Raw genomic sequence first — 17,283 nt, 5'->3', positions numbered from 1 at the left:
GAAATCTACAGTATTTTCTAGTTAATAGTTAGCAATATGGCTTAAGGGTCTGCTCTTCAACCATGCAACTGTTATCACAGCTAAAGCAGAACCAGTCTTGTACCTTGGGTTAGTTTGAGTGCTGCCTGTCTCTGTGTTGTAGGTCGGGGGTAGTTGTAGCTCTATGTGGGGTAGTTTAATGCTGTTTGTCTATGTTGTTGGTCTGGGTTTGTTTTTAGTGCTGTCTGTGTTGTAGGTCTGGGGTAGTTGTTGCTACTGGTGCTGTCTGGTGTGAGGTTGTTCTGGTGGGGCTCAAGTTAGTGCGGCCCAGATAAATCCGTGACCCTGTAGATCCTCTTGTGTCGTCACATAATTCACCACAACACCTCTCAGACCTGAGACAGACTTATCAGGGTCGGGGGCTCTCTCTTGCTCTCTCTTGCTCTCTCTCTCTCTCTCTCTCTCTCTCTCTCTCTCTCTCTCTCTCTCTCTCTCTCTCTCTCTCTCTATACTTTCTTTCTCTCTCTCACTCTCTTAACCTCATTCCGCTCACTCACTGGAACTCTCTCTCACTCTATACTTTCTTTCTCACTCTCTTAACCTCATTCCGCTCACTCACTGGAACTCTCTCTCGCCCTCTTTCTTTCCCCCTCTCTCCTATCTGTCAGTAGAGGCATGTTGTGTGTGTGTGTGTGTGTGATGGATAGAAGTGGAGTGTTTTGCAGAGCCTCATCTAAATTCCCATCGATTAGGAGCCGTAATTAAAGAGTCCCGGCCATGCCTGGCCTGGCCTGGCAACTCACTCCATCCATCTGTCTTCTCTCTTTCTTTCCACCCTCCCTTTCTCTTTTTTTCCCCTCTCCCTTTTTCTCTCCATCTATCCATATTTCTCTCTCTTTTTCTTATATATCATTCCCTCTTTTTTTCTCCTTCTCTCACTGACTCTCTCTTTCTCGCGCTCTCACTCTTTCTCTTCATCTTCACCTGTCTATCAATCCCTTTTTTCCGTTCTTCCCTTTCGCACTGACGAACCTCACATCTTTTTGGGGTTGATAGGCCTCATGTAACCTTTCTAACTCTCTCTCCCTCCCTTTCCCTCTCCCCTGCCTCCCCCTTCTTCCTTCTCTCTCACTCTCCCTCCTTTTCTCTGTGTAGGAGCTCTCTGAGGACCCTCACCTGTTTGTGGATGGGATCAGTGCGCACGACCTGCACCAGGGCCAGCTGGGAAACTGCTGGTTTGTGGCAGCGTGCTCCAGCCTGGCCTCCAGAGAGTCCCTGTGGTCTAAAGTAAGTGTGTCTGTGGGTGGGGAGGGTCATGTGCGCACGTGTGTGACATGTGATCTTAAACGAGAGATGCACACTCTTAACTATAACACACACACACACACAATACCCATTAGGCCCCATTACCTGGTGGTGAAGGGATAAACAGGGGAAAGCTCCTCTCACCAGAAGCATCATTAGGATAAATCAACACCTATCTCTAACACTCTCAGTAGAGTTGAAGTACACTGCCATGGTCCTTTGTGGCATCCTTCAAGCTTAGAACTCAGTCTGGTGTTTAGGTAAAGTATCAAAGCAGACTATTCCGGTCCACCTGGTTGTTTTGAAAGAATGAATGTCTAGCATTCTTTCATGACACCTTCAAGTTACTGGATGTGTGTACCATGTTGTAGGTCTAAAGCCCTATTAGTTCAGGACTGGTATTACTATATGTCGGTTATGAAATTATTATCCCAGCATGTCCGTTTTTTCCAGTGGACCATTCGGACGGGATTAGTTTTACCGAACGAAGAAAATGATTATATTTCAAAATGTCATGTTCCTAGTGTAAAGATGTTTCAGCTTGTCTAGGGAAAGCCTAATATTGGCTTAATGGCCTACAGTTCTGAGAATGCCTAAATAATAATGCGTATCAATAAGAACCATGAATTGTAGTCTATGCAGATATTTAATTAACTGACGTATTGGCATTTTATGAATTAATTGGCACAATATCGCCCTCTTATTCTTTTGAAAGAGAATTAGGCACGGGAAAAGTTGATATGTGACAAAACTGTAAATTGATTTGTAGGCTACTTGCATTAGACACAACTTGACGGTGGATCATAGACAGGGGGGGTCATGACCCCAAATATTAGAAATTGGTACATTTGACCCCCCCCCCCCCCCCAATAATATACCATGTGGAGTTTGATTGATTTGAAAGACATTCTGCACTGTAAAGCTCCAGGCAGCTACTGGATTTATGTGGCTTTGCACCACAGTACTGGTACTCCCAATTTTATGATTGGATCCCCCTGCTGCCAAATGTGCCCGATCCCAAGAGGCAGCCGGCCCGTTGGTGTTAAATGGGAAAAGAGTTGAGAACGGCTTGTAAGGAGATTAGAGAAACACACAATTTCTCCTCTTAACCTTTTCATTGGTCTGCGATGCATTGGTTTGGCCTGCAGTAACAGTTCAGCAGCACGCACAACCCACTCTCTCTCTTTCTCTTTGTGGTGTTTGCTGAGGACATGTATTCACAAGCACTACAATGTAAACATTTTTTTAAAGTTTAAAACTAGGAAAAGTTAATGAACATTTCATAAATGTATTCCTGTTGTGTGTAACTAGCGACCCATTGGTGAAGATATAATATTGTGTAAAAATAGTTTTATACAGAGTAAAACCGTATAACGTTAGCTAACGTTAGCTATCTAGCTAGCTAAACCAGCACCAAAGCTAGCACACTATCTGGATCTTTTCCTTATTTTTTGTTTAAATTAATTTTTTACTTTTACCCCTTTTTCTCCCCAATTTCGTGGTATCCAATTGGTACTCACAGTCTTGTCTCATCGCTGCAACTCCCGTACGGACTCAGGAGAGGTGAAGGTCGAGAGCCATGTGTCATCCGAAACACGACGCAACCAAGCCGCTCTACTTCTTGACACAATGCCCACTTAACCAGGAAAACAGCCACACCATTGTGTCGGAGGAAAAACCGTACAGCTGGCGACCGTGTCAGCGTGCATGCGCCCAGCCCGCCACAGGAGTCGCTAGAGCTGGATGGGACAAGGATCTCTAGTGACACAGCTAGCAATTGCGATGCAGTGCCTTAGACCACTGCGCCACTCGGGAGGCCAATCCTTTTCCTTTTCAACAGCATTTTCAGATGAGCAGCACTCAGTGAGTTAGTGTTCACCCTGGTGTAAAGGTAGCTAGTGCCCTTAATGGAGGTGCCAACCCCAAAGAGGAGAAAAGTGCAGGAAATAAGATTATTTTGTGGAGTGGAGAGGACTGTAAGTAAATGAATGAATGTTTACATAGCTAGCTAGCTAAGCACACTGTACAATTCATAATAGATTGGTAGCTATAAATAATTTAGGTAATAAAAGCAGTCTAATTCGTATTAATAAGCTAACCCCATCATTGCTAAGGCCAGTAATTTTTGTCATATGATAATGGTATTTGGTCATATGATTATGACAGGGGTCAACGACAGGCAGTAGAGAGCGTGAGAAAGAGAGCACCGCTGATGTTGAGGCAGGGAGAAGACGAACAGGTCATTAGGTGAGAATTTATTGATTTAAAAATGTTTTTTTTAACTAGGCAAGTCAGTTAAGATCAAATTCTTATTTTCAATGACGGCCTAGGAACAGTGGGTTAACTGCCTTGTTTAGGGGCAGAATGACAGATTTTGACCTTGTCAGCTTTGGGATTCGATCTTGCAACCTTTCGGTTACTGGCCCAGCTCTCTAACCACTAAGCTACCTGCCGCCCCACGGTGGTTATAAGGCAATTTAAGTTATAAGGCACTATCAGTTCAACTCATAATCTTTGCTGACCACATGCTATAACAAATGTTTTTGCCTGTATTCTGATTATATGCCCTCGGACCCCCCGAGAGTGAACCCATTGACCCCCACCCCTCATATGCAACATAAAATGACGCTCTTGCCTGCATAACACTTGGTTTTAAACATACATTTGCTGTCATGTTCTTAGCCTGTTAAACCCTGCAATATCCCTCAAAACACAGTGATGACTATTTGCATGAGATAAGTGTTATTAGAGGAGCTGGGAGTTTGCCAAAAACAGTAGGTTTTTAGGGCTGGGATAATATGAGAAAAAATAAGAAACGTGCACACTGCTCTTGCAAGTATCACTGGTCTTCATTAAGCTTTACGTATCGGCCTTGAGGCATGGGATAATAACCTTCCTGCAAATTAAAAATGACTGACATAGCAGATTCGGACGAGACTAAAATGACAGATGTGGTCATTTGTGCTCGTGCCCATAATTACATTACCTGAGCTCCCCCAGTAAAACGAATCCCGTCCAAATAGGACTTAAGCTTTGTTATAAGACATTATAAAGGCTTGTACATGCTTATAACAATTTAGAAAGCATTATACCTGCATGCTTTAAGGAAAGTGTTACAACTCGGTAATTAGCTTTTAGTTTTTTTATTTACAATGTACTGTACATAAAGATGTGTTAACAGATTTGGAAAGCTTGCGCTACTTCAGCTATTTTGTTTTCAGGACCACAACTACTTCTATCACCAGAGTGAGGATGAGGAATTAATGATTTACATAGAACTATTTTACATAGAAATACAACCCAATCAACTTTGACCTATTGAAGATAAAGGCATGTTGTCCAACAGTACAACAAGATGAACTTGATGCGTGTGTGACCATGCATTTCCGTGATGGAAGCAGTGCAGTGATGGTTTAGTTACACCAGGCATGGGGCAGCAGAACATACAACAACCAAGAGGTAGATCCCCCAGGAAGCTGGTATGTGCAAATGACTAATTAGCATTGGTGCGGTGTGTGTATGTATAGTGTCTGTCTGTCGTGTGTGTGTGTGTGTGTGTGACCGGCAACTGGTAAGTATGAGAGGGAAGAAGTGTGATTGTGAGCTGATGTTATTGAATAAGGAAGAAAAGGACAATGGAGACGACGTCAGATTAATAATTACACTCTTAGACTGCAGGCCATTCTCTTAATTGAGACTCGGGAGACTGTCAGTGTACTCTGCTGCTATTGCTTTTCCATTACTGACAAAAGGAATGGCGTTTGAGAATAATTTGGGAGAAAAGTGGTCAACCGCAAAGAGAGAGAGTCAATCTAGTTCTAAATATGTGTATGTGACCAATACAATGTGAGAGACAGTCAATCTAACAGGTGGCTGGTTGTGATTTCAGGCATTGATTTATGCCTCTGTGGTGAATGAGTGGGTGACTAGGTGTGGGTGGGTGACTAGGTGTGGGGGGGGGGGGATGTGCACAAGCTTGTGGTGCCCATCTCTCCTTCTGTTTTCTTTTTTTCTTTCTGTCTCTCCTACACACCAACATATTCTCTCTTTCCTTTCCCCTCCATCTCTCCCTCTCCACTCCTCAGCGCTGTCTTTGTGGTGGCCTCGGTCCATATTCATAAAGCCTTTCAGAGCTTTGATTTAAGATCAGGTCCCCCCCCTCGTCCATGTATCTTATTCATAATGATCTAAAAGGCTGAACTGATTGTAGATCAGCACTTCTGTTCTGACATGTTTATGAATACGGGGTGACCTTTGGGAGGGAGGGAGTTTAAGTGCCGGTTGCTGTGGAGATATAATCCCCTTCTCTGACGTTTGTCATTCGGGCCGGGGCCAGACGGAGATGGATGAGGTAATAGGAAGCCAGTCTGTGTCGTGTTCATTAGGGCACACCATAGCAAAAAAACATCACAGGAAAATGTAAAACAAGTGTTTCTTCTTGGACGAGTCCAGGCTGTTTTTGTCAGACGCCAGTAGAAAAAATTAGATCCGTAAGTACACACACACGCAGACACAGGCAGGCAGACACCCAACACATAAACATGTGCATCCGTGCGTACACACACACATTGAAATTGAAAAACATCAGAGCTGACGTTGTGTAGCTAGTCTGTTAGAAATGCCACAGAGAGAACCGTTTTGTCTTTTTGTTACGATTTATTCAAATGCACATCAATTACACACAAGTAGTCATTCTCTAATTAGTCACGTTATGGTATCAAACAAACCTTACAAGTAATGAATAATCACATATCTAGACTCGACTGACTGTAGCTACAGTACAGCTCTGAATGCTCTACAAAGATTTGAAGGAAACATGATTGAAGACTCGGGTTTAAAAGTCCACTCACAGGTGAAGCACTTACTGCATCTTTAATAGTAATTTCAACATCAGAAATGCTCCAGTCTTTTGATACACTAGACTAGTATTATCTGAATCCCTACAGAAAGTCTACCTACAGTAGAAAGGGCATATTGCAATCCAAAAAGGTTTTGTGTTTTGTTTGAGGCCGGTCGTTCTATGCTAAAATGGAAGACGGGAAGATGAAGAGATGGAAGAGAGTGTTAGAAAGGAAGCGATTGAGTCAAGGGAGTGGAGGGTGTTGAGGTGTTATCCTTCCTCTACCCCAGAGGACGTGAGTGGTTGTGGTCTCTCCGGTCGGTCGATTTGTCTGTCCTGTCCCCTGTGGTACAGCATTCTAACAACTGCTGCAGGCCACATTAAATCGCCCAGATTTGGATCACAGGTCGTCATTTTGAGACCCGTGCTCTAACCCTAACTTTACCTCTAACTCTAAGAAGAAGTAGCATATGTAGAAAATGACTGAAATTCTAAACGAAAAACAAAGTTGTTCTCCGACGAGGACTGGTGGAGGTGGAAAAACATGAAGAAAGGCAACAAAAAGAGAAATGGCAAACATACTTGCTCATAAGGCCAGAGGATAGTCAAATGAAATAAAACAACAAAATGTCCGCCTAGTACCTTGCCCTCTGTCTGCCATTTCCTCCTACAGTCTTCACTTCTGGTCCACCTGGAAGCTGATGGAGCATTCAACAGCGTCCGGACCAACACCCTCCTCAAATGCCAGCAGGAAGTACATTGTCTTCCGCACCTTCGCCATCTCGGCGATCCGCTCACCAAACTCCTGGGCGTCTGCCTCATACTGGTGCACGGGTGTGTCATCGCCGTCGCTCTCAGCTCGCCAAAACACCCCCGCCGGCTCCAGCAGTTGGCGGTTCATCAGGTGGGTGAGGTCGGGCGTCCAGAGCTGTGAGGTGGCAGTCACGGTGAGGCGGCCTGAGCGTACCAGCCTCACTCCCCAGTGGGCAAAACGCAATGCCTGCTGGGAGAAGTCCAGGCGGTAGATGGCCTCGTGTGGTCGGAGGAGGCGCTCGCCGTCCTGCCTCTTCCCGCCACGCTGCTGCAGCGACTGAGCCCGCTGACGCATCACCTCGGTCAGATGGGCGTCGGGCCTGAAGGGCAGATCCAGAGTGACTTGGGAGGCCATGTTGGTTTAGGTTCAAGATTGTGATGGGTCGATAGGGGGAAACGCTTTGACTGGGTGAGTCCTCAGGAATCCTCACTCTCTCTTGGTCACGTTCTCTCTCTCTCTCTCTCTCTCTCTCTCTCTCTTTTCTTTCTCTTTTCCTTCTCTGTCACCGGGTCAGGTAGGCACACGCATGCAGCTCTTCTTTGGACTGTGGCCTCTTCCTCCTATCTCTTTCTACCTCTTTCTTTATTGAGTGCAGTATGTGTGAGTGGAAGACACTTGTGCACACCCACAGCACCCTGAGATGAGGGGCGGGCCTTGCCGTCTTGTCGTTCTTGGTTGGCAAGATGAGCTCTAGGCAACCTGAGCTAATGACATCTGCAGTAGCGACGCGGGGATTGCCCTTGGAGGAACAGGGGACAGCTGTGTGTTTGTCACATATTTGTTTTGTCTCACATTTGTACCCGTCGTTGTGCTCGGCTAGCGTAGGCTTGCCTCTCTCGCATACTTTACTTAACTAAGTGTGACCGAAATCAGAGATTTTCTTTGTCAATCTGCCAAGTAACCAGTGCAGGCTGGTGTCACTGGAATGGAACGGTATCAAACACATGGAATGTGTTTAATGTGTTTGATACCTATTCCATTACAGCCATTACAATAACCCCGTCTTCTGACTTCTCCCACCACCAGCTTCCACTGCTCAACTTTAACTTCAGATAGAAATAGAAAGAATAGGAAATTGTGTCAGCTTTATTCAATCTGAAGGAAAAACATATACAGTCGTATGAAAAGGTTTGGGCACCCCTGACAATTTCCATGATTTCCATTTATAAGTAATTGGGTGTTTGGATCAGCAATTTCATTTTGATCTATCAAATAACTGATGGACACAATAATACACTGCTCAAAAAAATAAAGGGAACACTAAAATAACACATCCTAGATCTGAATGAATGAAATATTCTTATTAAATACTTTTTTCTTCACATAGTTGAAAGTGCTGACAACAAAATCACACACAAATTATCAATGGCAATCAAATTTATCAACCCATGGAGGTCTGGCTTTGGAGTCACACTCAAAATTAAAGTGGAAAACCACACTACAGGCTGATCCAACTTTGATGTAATGTCCTTAAAACACGTCAAAATGAGGCTCAGTAGTGTGTGTGGCCTCCCACGTGCCTGTATGACCTCCCTACAACGCTTGGGCATGCTCCTGATGAGGTGGAGGATGGTCTCCTGAGGGATCTCCTCCCTGACCTGGACTAAAGCATCCGCCAACTCCTGGACAGTCTGTGGTGCAACGTGGCGTTGGTGGATGGAGCGAGACATGATGTCCCAGATGTGCTCAATTGGATTCAGGTCTGGGGAACGGGCGGGCCAGTCCATAGCATCAATGCCTTCCTCTTGCAGGAACTGCTGACACACTCCAGCCACATGAGGTCTAGCATTGTCTTGCATTAGGAGGAACCCAGGGCCAACCGCACCAGCATATGGTCTCACAAGGGGTCTGAGGATCTCATCTCGGTACCTAATGGCAGTCAGGCTACCTCTGGCGAGCACATGGAGGGCTGTGCGGCCCCCCAAATAAATGCCACCCCACACCATGACTGACCCACCGCCAAACCGGTCATGCTGGAGGATGTTGCAGGCAGCATAACGTTCTCCACGGCGTCTCCAGACTCTGTCACGTCTGTCACATGTGCTCAGTGTGAACCTGCTTTCATCTGTGAAGTGCACAGGGCACCAGTGGCGAATTTGCCAATCTTGGTGTTCTCTGGCAAATGCCAAACGTCCTGCACGGTGTTGGGCTGTAAGCACAACCCCCACCTGTGGATGTCGGGCCCTCACACCACCCTCATGGAGTCTGTTTCTGACCGTTTGAGCAGACACAAGCACATCTGTGGCCTACTGGAGGTCATTTTGCAGGGCTCTGGCAGTGCTCCTCCTGCTCCTTCTTGCACAAAGGCGGAGGTAGCGGTCCTGCTGCTGGGTTGTTGACCTGCTACGGCCTCCTCCACGTCTCCTGATGTACTGGCCTGTCTCCTGGTAGCACCTCCATGCTCTGGACACTACGCTGACAGACACAGCAAACCTTCTTGCCACAGCTCACATTGATGTGCCATCCTGGATGAGCTGCACTACCTGAGCCACTTGTGTGGGTTGTAGACTCCGTCTCATGCTACCACTAGAGTGAAATCACCGCCAGCATTCAAAAGTGATCAAAACATCAGCCAGGAAGCATAGGAACTGAGAAGTGGTCTGTGGTCACCACCTGCAGAACCACTCCTTTATTGGGGGTGTCTTGCTAATTGCCTATACTTTCCACCTGTTGTCTATTCCATTTGCACAACAGCATGTGAAATGTATTGTCAATCAGTGTTGCTTCCTAAGTGGACAGTTTGATTTCACAGAAGTGTGATTGACTTGGAGTTACATTGTGTTGTTTAAGTGTTCCCTTTATTTTTTTGAGCAGTGTATTTCAGTAGTGAAATGAGGTTTATTGGATTAACAGAAAATGTGCAATATGCATCAAAACAAAATTAGACAGGTGCATAAATTTGGGCACCCCAATAGAAAAATCACATCAATATTTAGTAGAGCCTCCTTTTGCTAAAATAACGGCCTCTAGACGCTTCCCATAGCCTCTAATGAGTGTCTGGATTCTGGATGAAGGTATTTTGGACCATTCCTCCTTACAAAACATCTCCAGTTCAGTTAGGTTTGATGGTTGCCCGAGCATGGACAGCCCGCTTCAAATCATCCCACAGATTCTCAATGATATTCAGGCCTGGGGACTGAGATGGCCATTCCAGAACATTGTACTTGTTCCTCTGCATAAATGCCCGTGTAGATTTTGAACAGTGTTTTGGGTCGTTGTCTTGTTGAAATATCCAGCCCCGGCGTAACTTCAACTTTGTGACTGATTCTTCAACATTATTCCCAAGAATCTGCTGATATTGAGTGGAATCCATGCGACCCTCAACTTGAACAAGATTCCCAGTACCGGCACTGGCCACACAGCCCCACAGCATGATGGAACCCCCACCAAATTTTACTGTGGGTAGCAAGTGTTTTTCTTGGAACGCTGTGTTCTTTTGCCGCCATGCATAACGTCCCTTGTTATGACCAAATAACTCAATCTTTGTTTCATCAGTCCACAGCACCTTATTCCAAAATGAAGCTGGCTTGTCCAAATGTGCGTTTGCATACCTCAAGCGACTCTGTTTTTGGCGTGTGTGCAGAAAAGGCTTCTTCCGCATCACTCTCCCATACAGCTTCTCCTTGTGCAAAGTGCGCTGAATTGTTGAACGATGCACAGTGACACCATCTGCAGCGAGATGATAATGTAGGTCTTTGGAGGTGGTCTGTGGGCTGTTTTTGACCGTTCTCACCATCCTTCGCCTTTGCCTCTCCGATATTTTACTTGGCCTGCACAAGAACTGTGCCTGTGGTCTTCCATTGCCTCACTATGTTCCTCACAGTGGACACTGACAGCTTAAATCTCTGCGATAGCTTTTTGTAGCCTTCCTCTAAACCATAATGTTGAACAATCTTTGTTTTCAGGTCATTTGAGAGTTGTTTTGAGGCCCCCATGTTGCCACTCTTCAAAGGAGAGTCAAAGAGAAGAACAACTTGCAATTGGCCACCTTAAATACCGTTTCTCATGATTGGATGCACTTGTCTATGAAGTTCAAGGCTTAATGAGCTCACCAAACCAATTGTGTGTTCCAATTAATCAGTGCTAAGTAGTTACAGGTATTCAAATCAACAGAATGACAAGGGTGCCCACATTTTTGCATAGCCTATTTTTCACATCTGATTTAATTTCATACAACTTAATATTGCTACACTAAAAATCTTTGTCTGGACAATTCTTCAGTACTCAACTTTTATTAGAAAATGAATGGCATGCCACTGTGATCATTTTCTGTGACGACAGAGTCCATTATTATGCAGCCTCAGAGGGGTGCCCAAACTTTTTCATACGACTATGTTCTACCTGATATATTTCTATCTGCAATGTTCAGAACATTAGGCAGAGGGAGGATGGGGTTTCTGCTGTTTCTGGCCAGAGTCCAGTCCATCCTTTGCAGGGAGAGTAAAGTTATTATAGAGCTTTATTATGTTCTGGATGAAACCCTAGATAGATACCCCCCTCCCTCGTTCTCACTCTCTCTCTCTTTCCTTCACCCCCCTCTCTTTCTCTCTATGTCACTGGCTTCCTAAGGGCTCTCACATGACTTGGGGTTTCTATGGTGCAGTATTGTTTTTTATCCTCTCCTCTTAAAGGAGCTGCTACACACACACACACACACAGAACAGCCCCTTGATCTGCAGAACAAAGGTTCCATCAGAACCACCCTGCCAGAACTGACCCACCGACCAGGGCTCTTAGTCCACCACTCCCCAGCATGTATCTCCAAGGGCAGTGGAGGAACAGTGGTTCGTTTCCAAGTTTAGCCCTCTGTACTCCGCAGTACACCTTCATTATGTGGCGTCTCATTACTACACTTCCTGTTTAGCCCTGATGGCTGATGGGTATTTCGGGTGGGTGGGCGAGGGGGCTAAGTGCGGTCTTGTTTGCCCCCCAGCCAGCCCATCGCAGTCCGAGGGGGAGCCCCCGGGAAGGGGATGACTGGCTAGTACTTCATTGCAGCTCTAATCATTCCCCGTCCCTCTGTCCTGTTCCATGTATTCTTCCTCATCTGGATGTATACTTGCCAGAGCCCAGGTGATACACTACATTTATTCCCTTAATCCTCCGGAACGCAGCGGGCCAGCCGGGGGTGACAAGTTTGAGACGAGGTATGTCCAGCAGGGATCACAGGCTCACTCACAAGAGGGTGTGGTATTTACGAGTTAGGCCACCACGCGGCTTGTTCGTTCGGCTTGCATAACTCTGACTCTCTTTTTCCTCCCCCTCCTCCCTCTACGCGTCCTGCCTACCCACACCCACTCCCTCTTTCACCCCCTCCGCCCTTTTCCCAACCTTTCCCTCTCTCTTTCCCACTTTCATCTCCATCCACCCCCTCCTTCTCCGACCTCTCCCTCTGCTCCACCCCCCTCCCTCCCTCCCTTCAGGTCATCCCAGACTGGAAAGAGCAGGAGTGGGACACTGAGACACCCGAGTCGTACGCCGGGATCTTCCACTTCCGCTTCTGGCGCTTCGGAGAGTGGGTGGATGTGGTGATCGACGACCGGCTTCCCACGGTGGACAACCAGCTGGTCTACTGCCACTCGGATGACAGCAACGAGTTCTGGAGCGCACTGGTGGAGAAGGCCTATGCCAAGTTAGTCAATTAATCAATCAATCTGTCAATGGCTTTATTGTCCAAATTGGGAAATGTGTAATACAGTCTGGTTGGAAAATGTTTTAAATGTTCAATCCATCCATCAAGCAATCAATCAATTTGTTGTCCCAATTGGACAATGTGTAATACAGCCATGGTAAAATACAACATTAAAATGTAATGAACACCTAGGGGCAGGGATAAAGAGATACAGTACTGTAGCAGCCCCAGTAGCCCTGGGGAATATCATCTAGAATAGGATAAAATGCTACTGTATGTTTTACTCTCCCAGTATTTGAGGAATGCAGAAAAAATCTTTAGAACGAGGATGCACTCACACACTCAGGTAAATAAATATTTTCAATTGGTAACGCTTTACTTAACGCCTGTAGGTATAATGCTTTATAACATCTTATAAGCATGCATAAGCCTTTAATGTCTTAGAATTAGGCTTATTATTGTCTGTCACTATTTTAACTGATTCAAGATACTGTATCTACTAGCCACTGTCTTTATGATTTGAGATGTGGAGTCAAACAAGAGGTTCAGTTGTCATTCTGTTGTCAAATGTGCACTGTAGATAGAGAGATATTTGACTACAGATTAACTCATACATGTATTCCTCTTCCTCGACCTGTCTCTGCAGAGTGTACGGCTGCTACGAGGCCCTGGATGGCGGGAACACGGCGGATGCCCTGGTGGACTTCACAGGGGGCGTTTCGGAGCCCATGGACCTGCTGGAGGGCCAGATGGCCACTGACGAGGTGGCCCGCAACCAGCTGTTTGAGAGGGTGCTGAAGGTCCACAACCGGGACGGCCTCATCAGCTGCTCCATCCGGGTGAGTCACTCAGGGGGAAGAGCTGTACTAGGCAGCCATTTTGGATCAGGGGCAGCCAGGGGGTCAGTTAGGAGATCTAGGTCATGTTCAATACAAAACATGAGAAAAAATGCTTTGAAAAAAGGGAGGTACTGCCCGTACTTCCTGTTTTCCATTGCAATTTTTTTTTTCTGCCTTGTGCTATTTGGAACACCAAAAAATTGCAACATAAATCGCAAATTACAGGGTTTGGCAATCACCATGATAATGTGCCATCCCGTCTATTTCGAAAGTTGTGGTTAGTTGGCTCATGCAAAGTCTACATTTGCAAGAGGAAAATGTAATCCTTTGTGATTATCCATCTATCTATCATATATCAATGTAATCATACAAGGCTTTCTCTCTGCTGATGGGACTTGAAGTGCATATACACTTTCAGAATGCAAATACCGTCCTCTTCTCTATCCATCCATCTACCTGTCATCCTCAATCTGCTTGTTGTTTATCTGTCTATCCGTCAGTCCGTCTATTCATCAATACGCAACATCTGCTGTTGGGAGCTCCATTTGTACGAGTTCCACTCTCCTCCGGGCAGCCACTGACTGCGTCCCATATGGCACCCTACTCCCTAAAAAGTGCACTACTTTTGACCAGAACCCTATGGGCCCTTGTTGAAAGTAGTACTCTGTAAAGGTAATAAGTTGCACATTTGGAACACAGGCACTGAGTCCCCCCTTTTGATTGTCTGCGCTCGTCCACTCCTGCACTAGAACTCATTTACAGTCCAACGTTGTGTGATTCCGAATCAAGTACACTAGCTCAACTGGCAGCGATAGGCGTTTTATATTCATGAGTTTTCATTAGGCTCTATTACGGAACAATAACAACCGAATGGACACGGACACGGAAAAAAATATAATGGCTAAACAAACGCGTCGGCTAGACGAACGGCCCTGACCGCACCGAAAACCGTAGTCCTTAATTCCTCGGACATGACCCATGACTTTTTGGTTGTTGTTTGGTTATGGTTGTAACGTCCTGGCAACATTATAAAAATGCTTGACTACGCACAGGCTTTTTGTTGTGAGGAGGTCTGATTTAGGAATGCAACAAAGGCATCTTAAAAGCCACACTCGTGCATCTCTCCCCAGACTCCAAGCCTAATTGCTTTTTGTCTTCTCCCCACCTTCGCTGTTTTTTGTAAGCATGGTTTGAAAAATGATGTGTGTGTGGTAGCAAATACTCAAAGCACGTCTTCCACAGAGCCTATGGACCGAGGCAGAATAAGGTAGTGGCCTATTTTTTTTATTTTAAATGATGTCTAAATATTCTTGCCACCTCTCTTTCTTGATTATTGACCTGCCGAACATTCCCCATTTATCTAGACATCATTTTTATCAGTAAGAAGAGGTATTTTGATTGATTTAATTGATGACAATCGTTAGTTGTTTTTTCTCATTAGACTCAGATTAGACTCTGATTTGTAAAGGGGGTTAATCGTAACATTTGCTACAATTAACCCCTTACCTAAAATGTTGTGGTATTTTATATGGTATTTACACACATTCACATAGTGATATGAAATGTCACTTCTTTACATCAAGTACAAACAAGATAATATCTTAGAGAAATGAAAAGAGTCATTCATTCCTTTGATTGCTAAAAGTATCATATAAAATATATGCATTTTGTTTACTCTGCTTTTCAATATGACATGGCTAAAATCTAAAATGAAAATATTTTTGTCAATTTAGTATATTTTCATCCAACTATCAGTTTCAAGTCAGAAATGTTTTCAATTTATGGGGCAGCGGGTAGCCTAGTGGTTAGTGTTGGACTAGTAACCGAAAGGTTGCAAGATCGAATCCCTGAGCTGACAAGGTAAAAATCTGTTGTTCTGCCCCTGAACAAGGCAGTTAACCCACTGTTAACTAGGCTGTCATTGAAAATAAGAATTTGTTCTTAACTGACTTGCCTAGTAAAATAGAATTGCCTTTCATTTTTACCATTGGAGACAGACATTTCACTTCCACCACTTTCGGTTGAATTGTGAACAACTGGTATGTCCTAGAAACTTACAATGTGTAATATGATAGCTAAGATATGTACAGTATGTTTGTAAATTATTATTCATATTATTAATCTACCTCAAATATTGTTTTCATACTAAGCAAAAGCCTAGCTCTCTGAAATCCAGACAACTGCTTTCCTATTTGGCCAGGTGTGAATGTTCTGGTAGCCAACCTACTCAACCAATTTGAATACAATGGGAAGCCCATACACAGTTGATGGCCCATCAGCACGCAATTAAGTATGCTTAAGTTGAGAAGCGAGGTCTATGAGAAGGGTTTGTGCATGCAGGAACAGTCATGTATGGTTTTTTATGTAGGATCCCCTGGGTCATATTTAGTAGGCACCAAATGGAAGAAAATGGACTGAAACGGGGAGGGACTAAATGATCTCATCTGACATGGATGTCAATTAAGGCAGCCCCCGCACCTCTCTGATTCAGAGGGGTTGGGTTAAACGTGGAAGACACATTTCAGTTGAATACATTCATTTGTACAATTGACTAGGTATTCCCCTTTCCCAATAAAAAACGTTTTCCGTTGCAAAACATTTTGTTATGTTGTGCACTAATGAATATGACCCTGGTTTCCCTCATTACCTTCCTGTCTTCTTTATCCTTTTTTCCCCTTCTGTCTCCTTAGTAGTTGCTCCCTTGCTGTCGTTGCATCACACTTTGTTTGTGAAACGGGCTCATTACATCTGGGCCTTGTGCTCAATGATACTTTGATGATCAAGTAGCAAGGGACAGCACCAGCCGTCTAGGCCGCAAGCTCAATTCAAACAAACCAATTCTCAGTTCAACTTGACTGGGCCTTGTTCATCATACAAAAAAATGTCTGAATGCACATTTTCATTTTGTCGCATGTCGCACGCCCTAATGAACACAACCCTTGTCACAACTCAAGCACTTTGAGCTACATTCTGTGTATGACATGTGCTGCACAAATAAATATTTCTAAATTAATTAATTGATTTAATTGTCTCATAGGCGACCACAGTGGAGGACATGGAGGCACGGCTAGACTGTGGCCTGGTCAAGGGCCACGCATACGCAGTGACGGACGTGAAGAAGGTGCGTCTGGGCCAGGGCCTGCTGGCATTCTTCAAGTCAGAGAAGCTCAATATGATCCGCATGAGGAACCCCTGGGGAGAGAAGGAGTGGAGCGGGCCCTGGAGCGACAGGTAAATACACAACACTGCCTCCTCAGGCCTGGAAGTGGTACTACACAACCATAGTATTAGATTTAGAATTCTTATTTTAATTCGATGTACACAACACTGCTTAATGAAAGCTTCTCCTATTCAGAGTGCCTTTACTGCCTCGAAACGACTAGACCGTGTAGGAGTAATGAGGTGGAGAAAGAGGTGTCCTCCATCTTCTGAAATGGAGGAGGGGGGAGGTGATAAATGCCATAAATTAACTGTTGTACATGTATACGTGTGAATGTGTGTTTCTGTTTTATTTATTTATTTTAAGAAAAACAACAATGTGGAGGGGAAATTAAGGGTAGGCTCTACATTTGTTTGTTTTTTACATTTCAGTAATAATGCAGAAGAAGGAGACACAAAAAGTGAAAGCCATTACACTGTCATTCCGAGATCTGCGGGGGTGCTGTTAGTACAGTGACTATTATATTGTGGAGTGAATTCCATTAACTCAACTGTTTGGAACTGAGTTAATCAGATGTGTACGAGTCGTATTGTTTATACATAAACTTGGTTGAATGGTAAAAAAATGTAAAGAAGAATAATAATACAGTTATTATTTTTGAAGGCACACGTGCACACGTTCACACGTTTAAGTCACCTTAAAGTTTTTTTTTAA

The 17,283-nt window shown here is 44.6% G+C and overlaps 2 protein-coding genes across 2 annotated transcripts in view; one reads left to right on the top strand and one right to left on the bottom strand.

The window, feature by feature from the left end:
* LOC109892893 (calpain-5) overlaps nt 1–17,283 on the top strand; it is a 61,821-nt gene that overhangs the window by 32,926 nt on the left and 11,612 nt on the right. Inside the window, exons 3-6 of the mRNA XM_020485759.2 lie at nt 1,135–1,266; nt 12,362–12,570; nt 13,217–13,409; nt 16,447–16,640. Coding sequence (XP_020341348.1) covers nt 1,135–1,266; nt 12,362–12,570; nt 13,217–13,409; nt 16,447–16,640 — 728 coding nt within the window. The remainder of the gene's footprint in view (nt 1–1,134; nt 1,267–12,361; nt 12,571–13,216; nt 13,410–16,446; nt 16,641–17,283) is intronic.
* Nucleotides 5,926–7,555, bottom strand: LOC109892902 (olfactory marker protein-like). The gene has a single exon (XM_031826803.1). It carries the CDS (start codon nt 7,290–7,292, stop codon nt 6,801–6,803), a length of 492 nt encoding a protein of 163 aa, XP_031682663.1. The 5' UTR covers nt 7,293–7,555; the 3' UTR covers nt 5,926–6,800.

The sequence above is a fragment of the Oncorhynchus kisutch genome, linkage group LG6 (genome assembly GCF_002021735.2).
Source record: "Oncorhynchus kisutch isolate 150728-3 linkage group LG6, Okis_V2, whole genome shotgun sequence".
Lineage (NCBI taxonomy): Eukaryota > Metazoa > Chordata > Actinopteri > Salmoniformes > Salmonidae > Oncorhynchus > Oncorhynchus kisutch.
The sequence above is the reverse complement of the archived record's forward strand: the minus strand, read 5'-3'. Positions and strand labels throughout refer to the sequence as shown.

What these genes read in the sequence shown, in the direction of transcription:
- LOC109892902 (XM_031826803.1), bottom strand. Translation starts at nt 7,292, where the DNA reads ATGGCCTCCCAAGTCACTCTGGATCTGCCCTTCAGGCCCGACGCCCAT.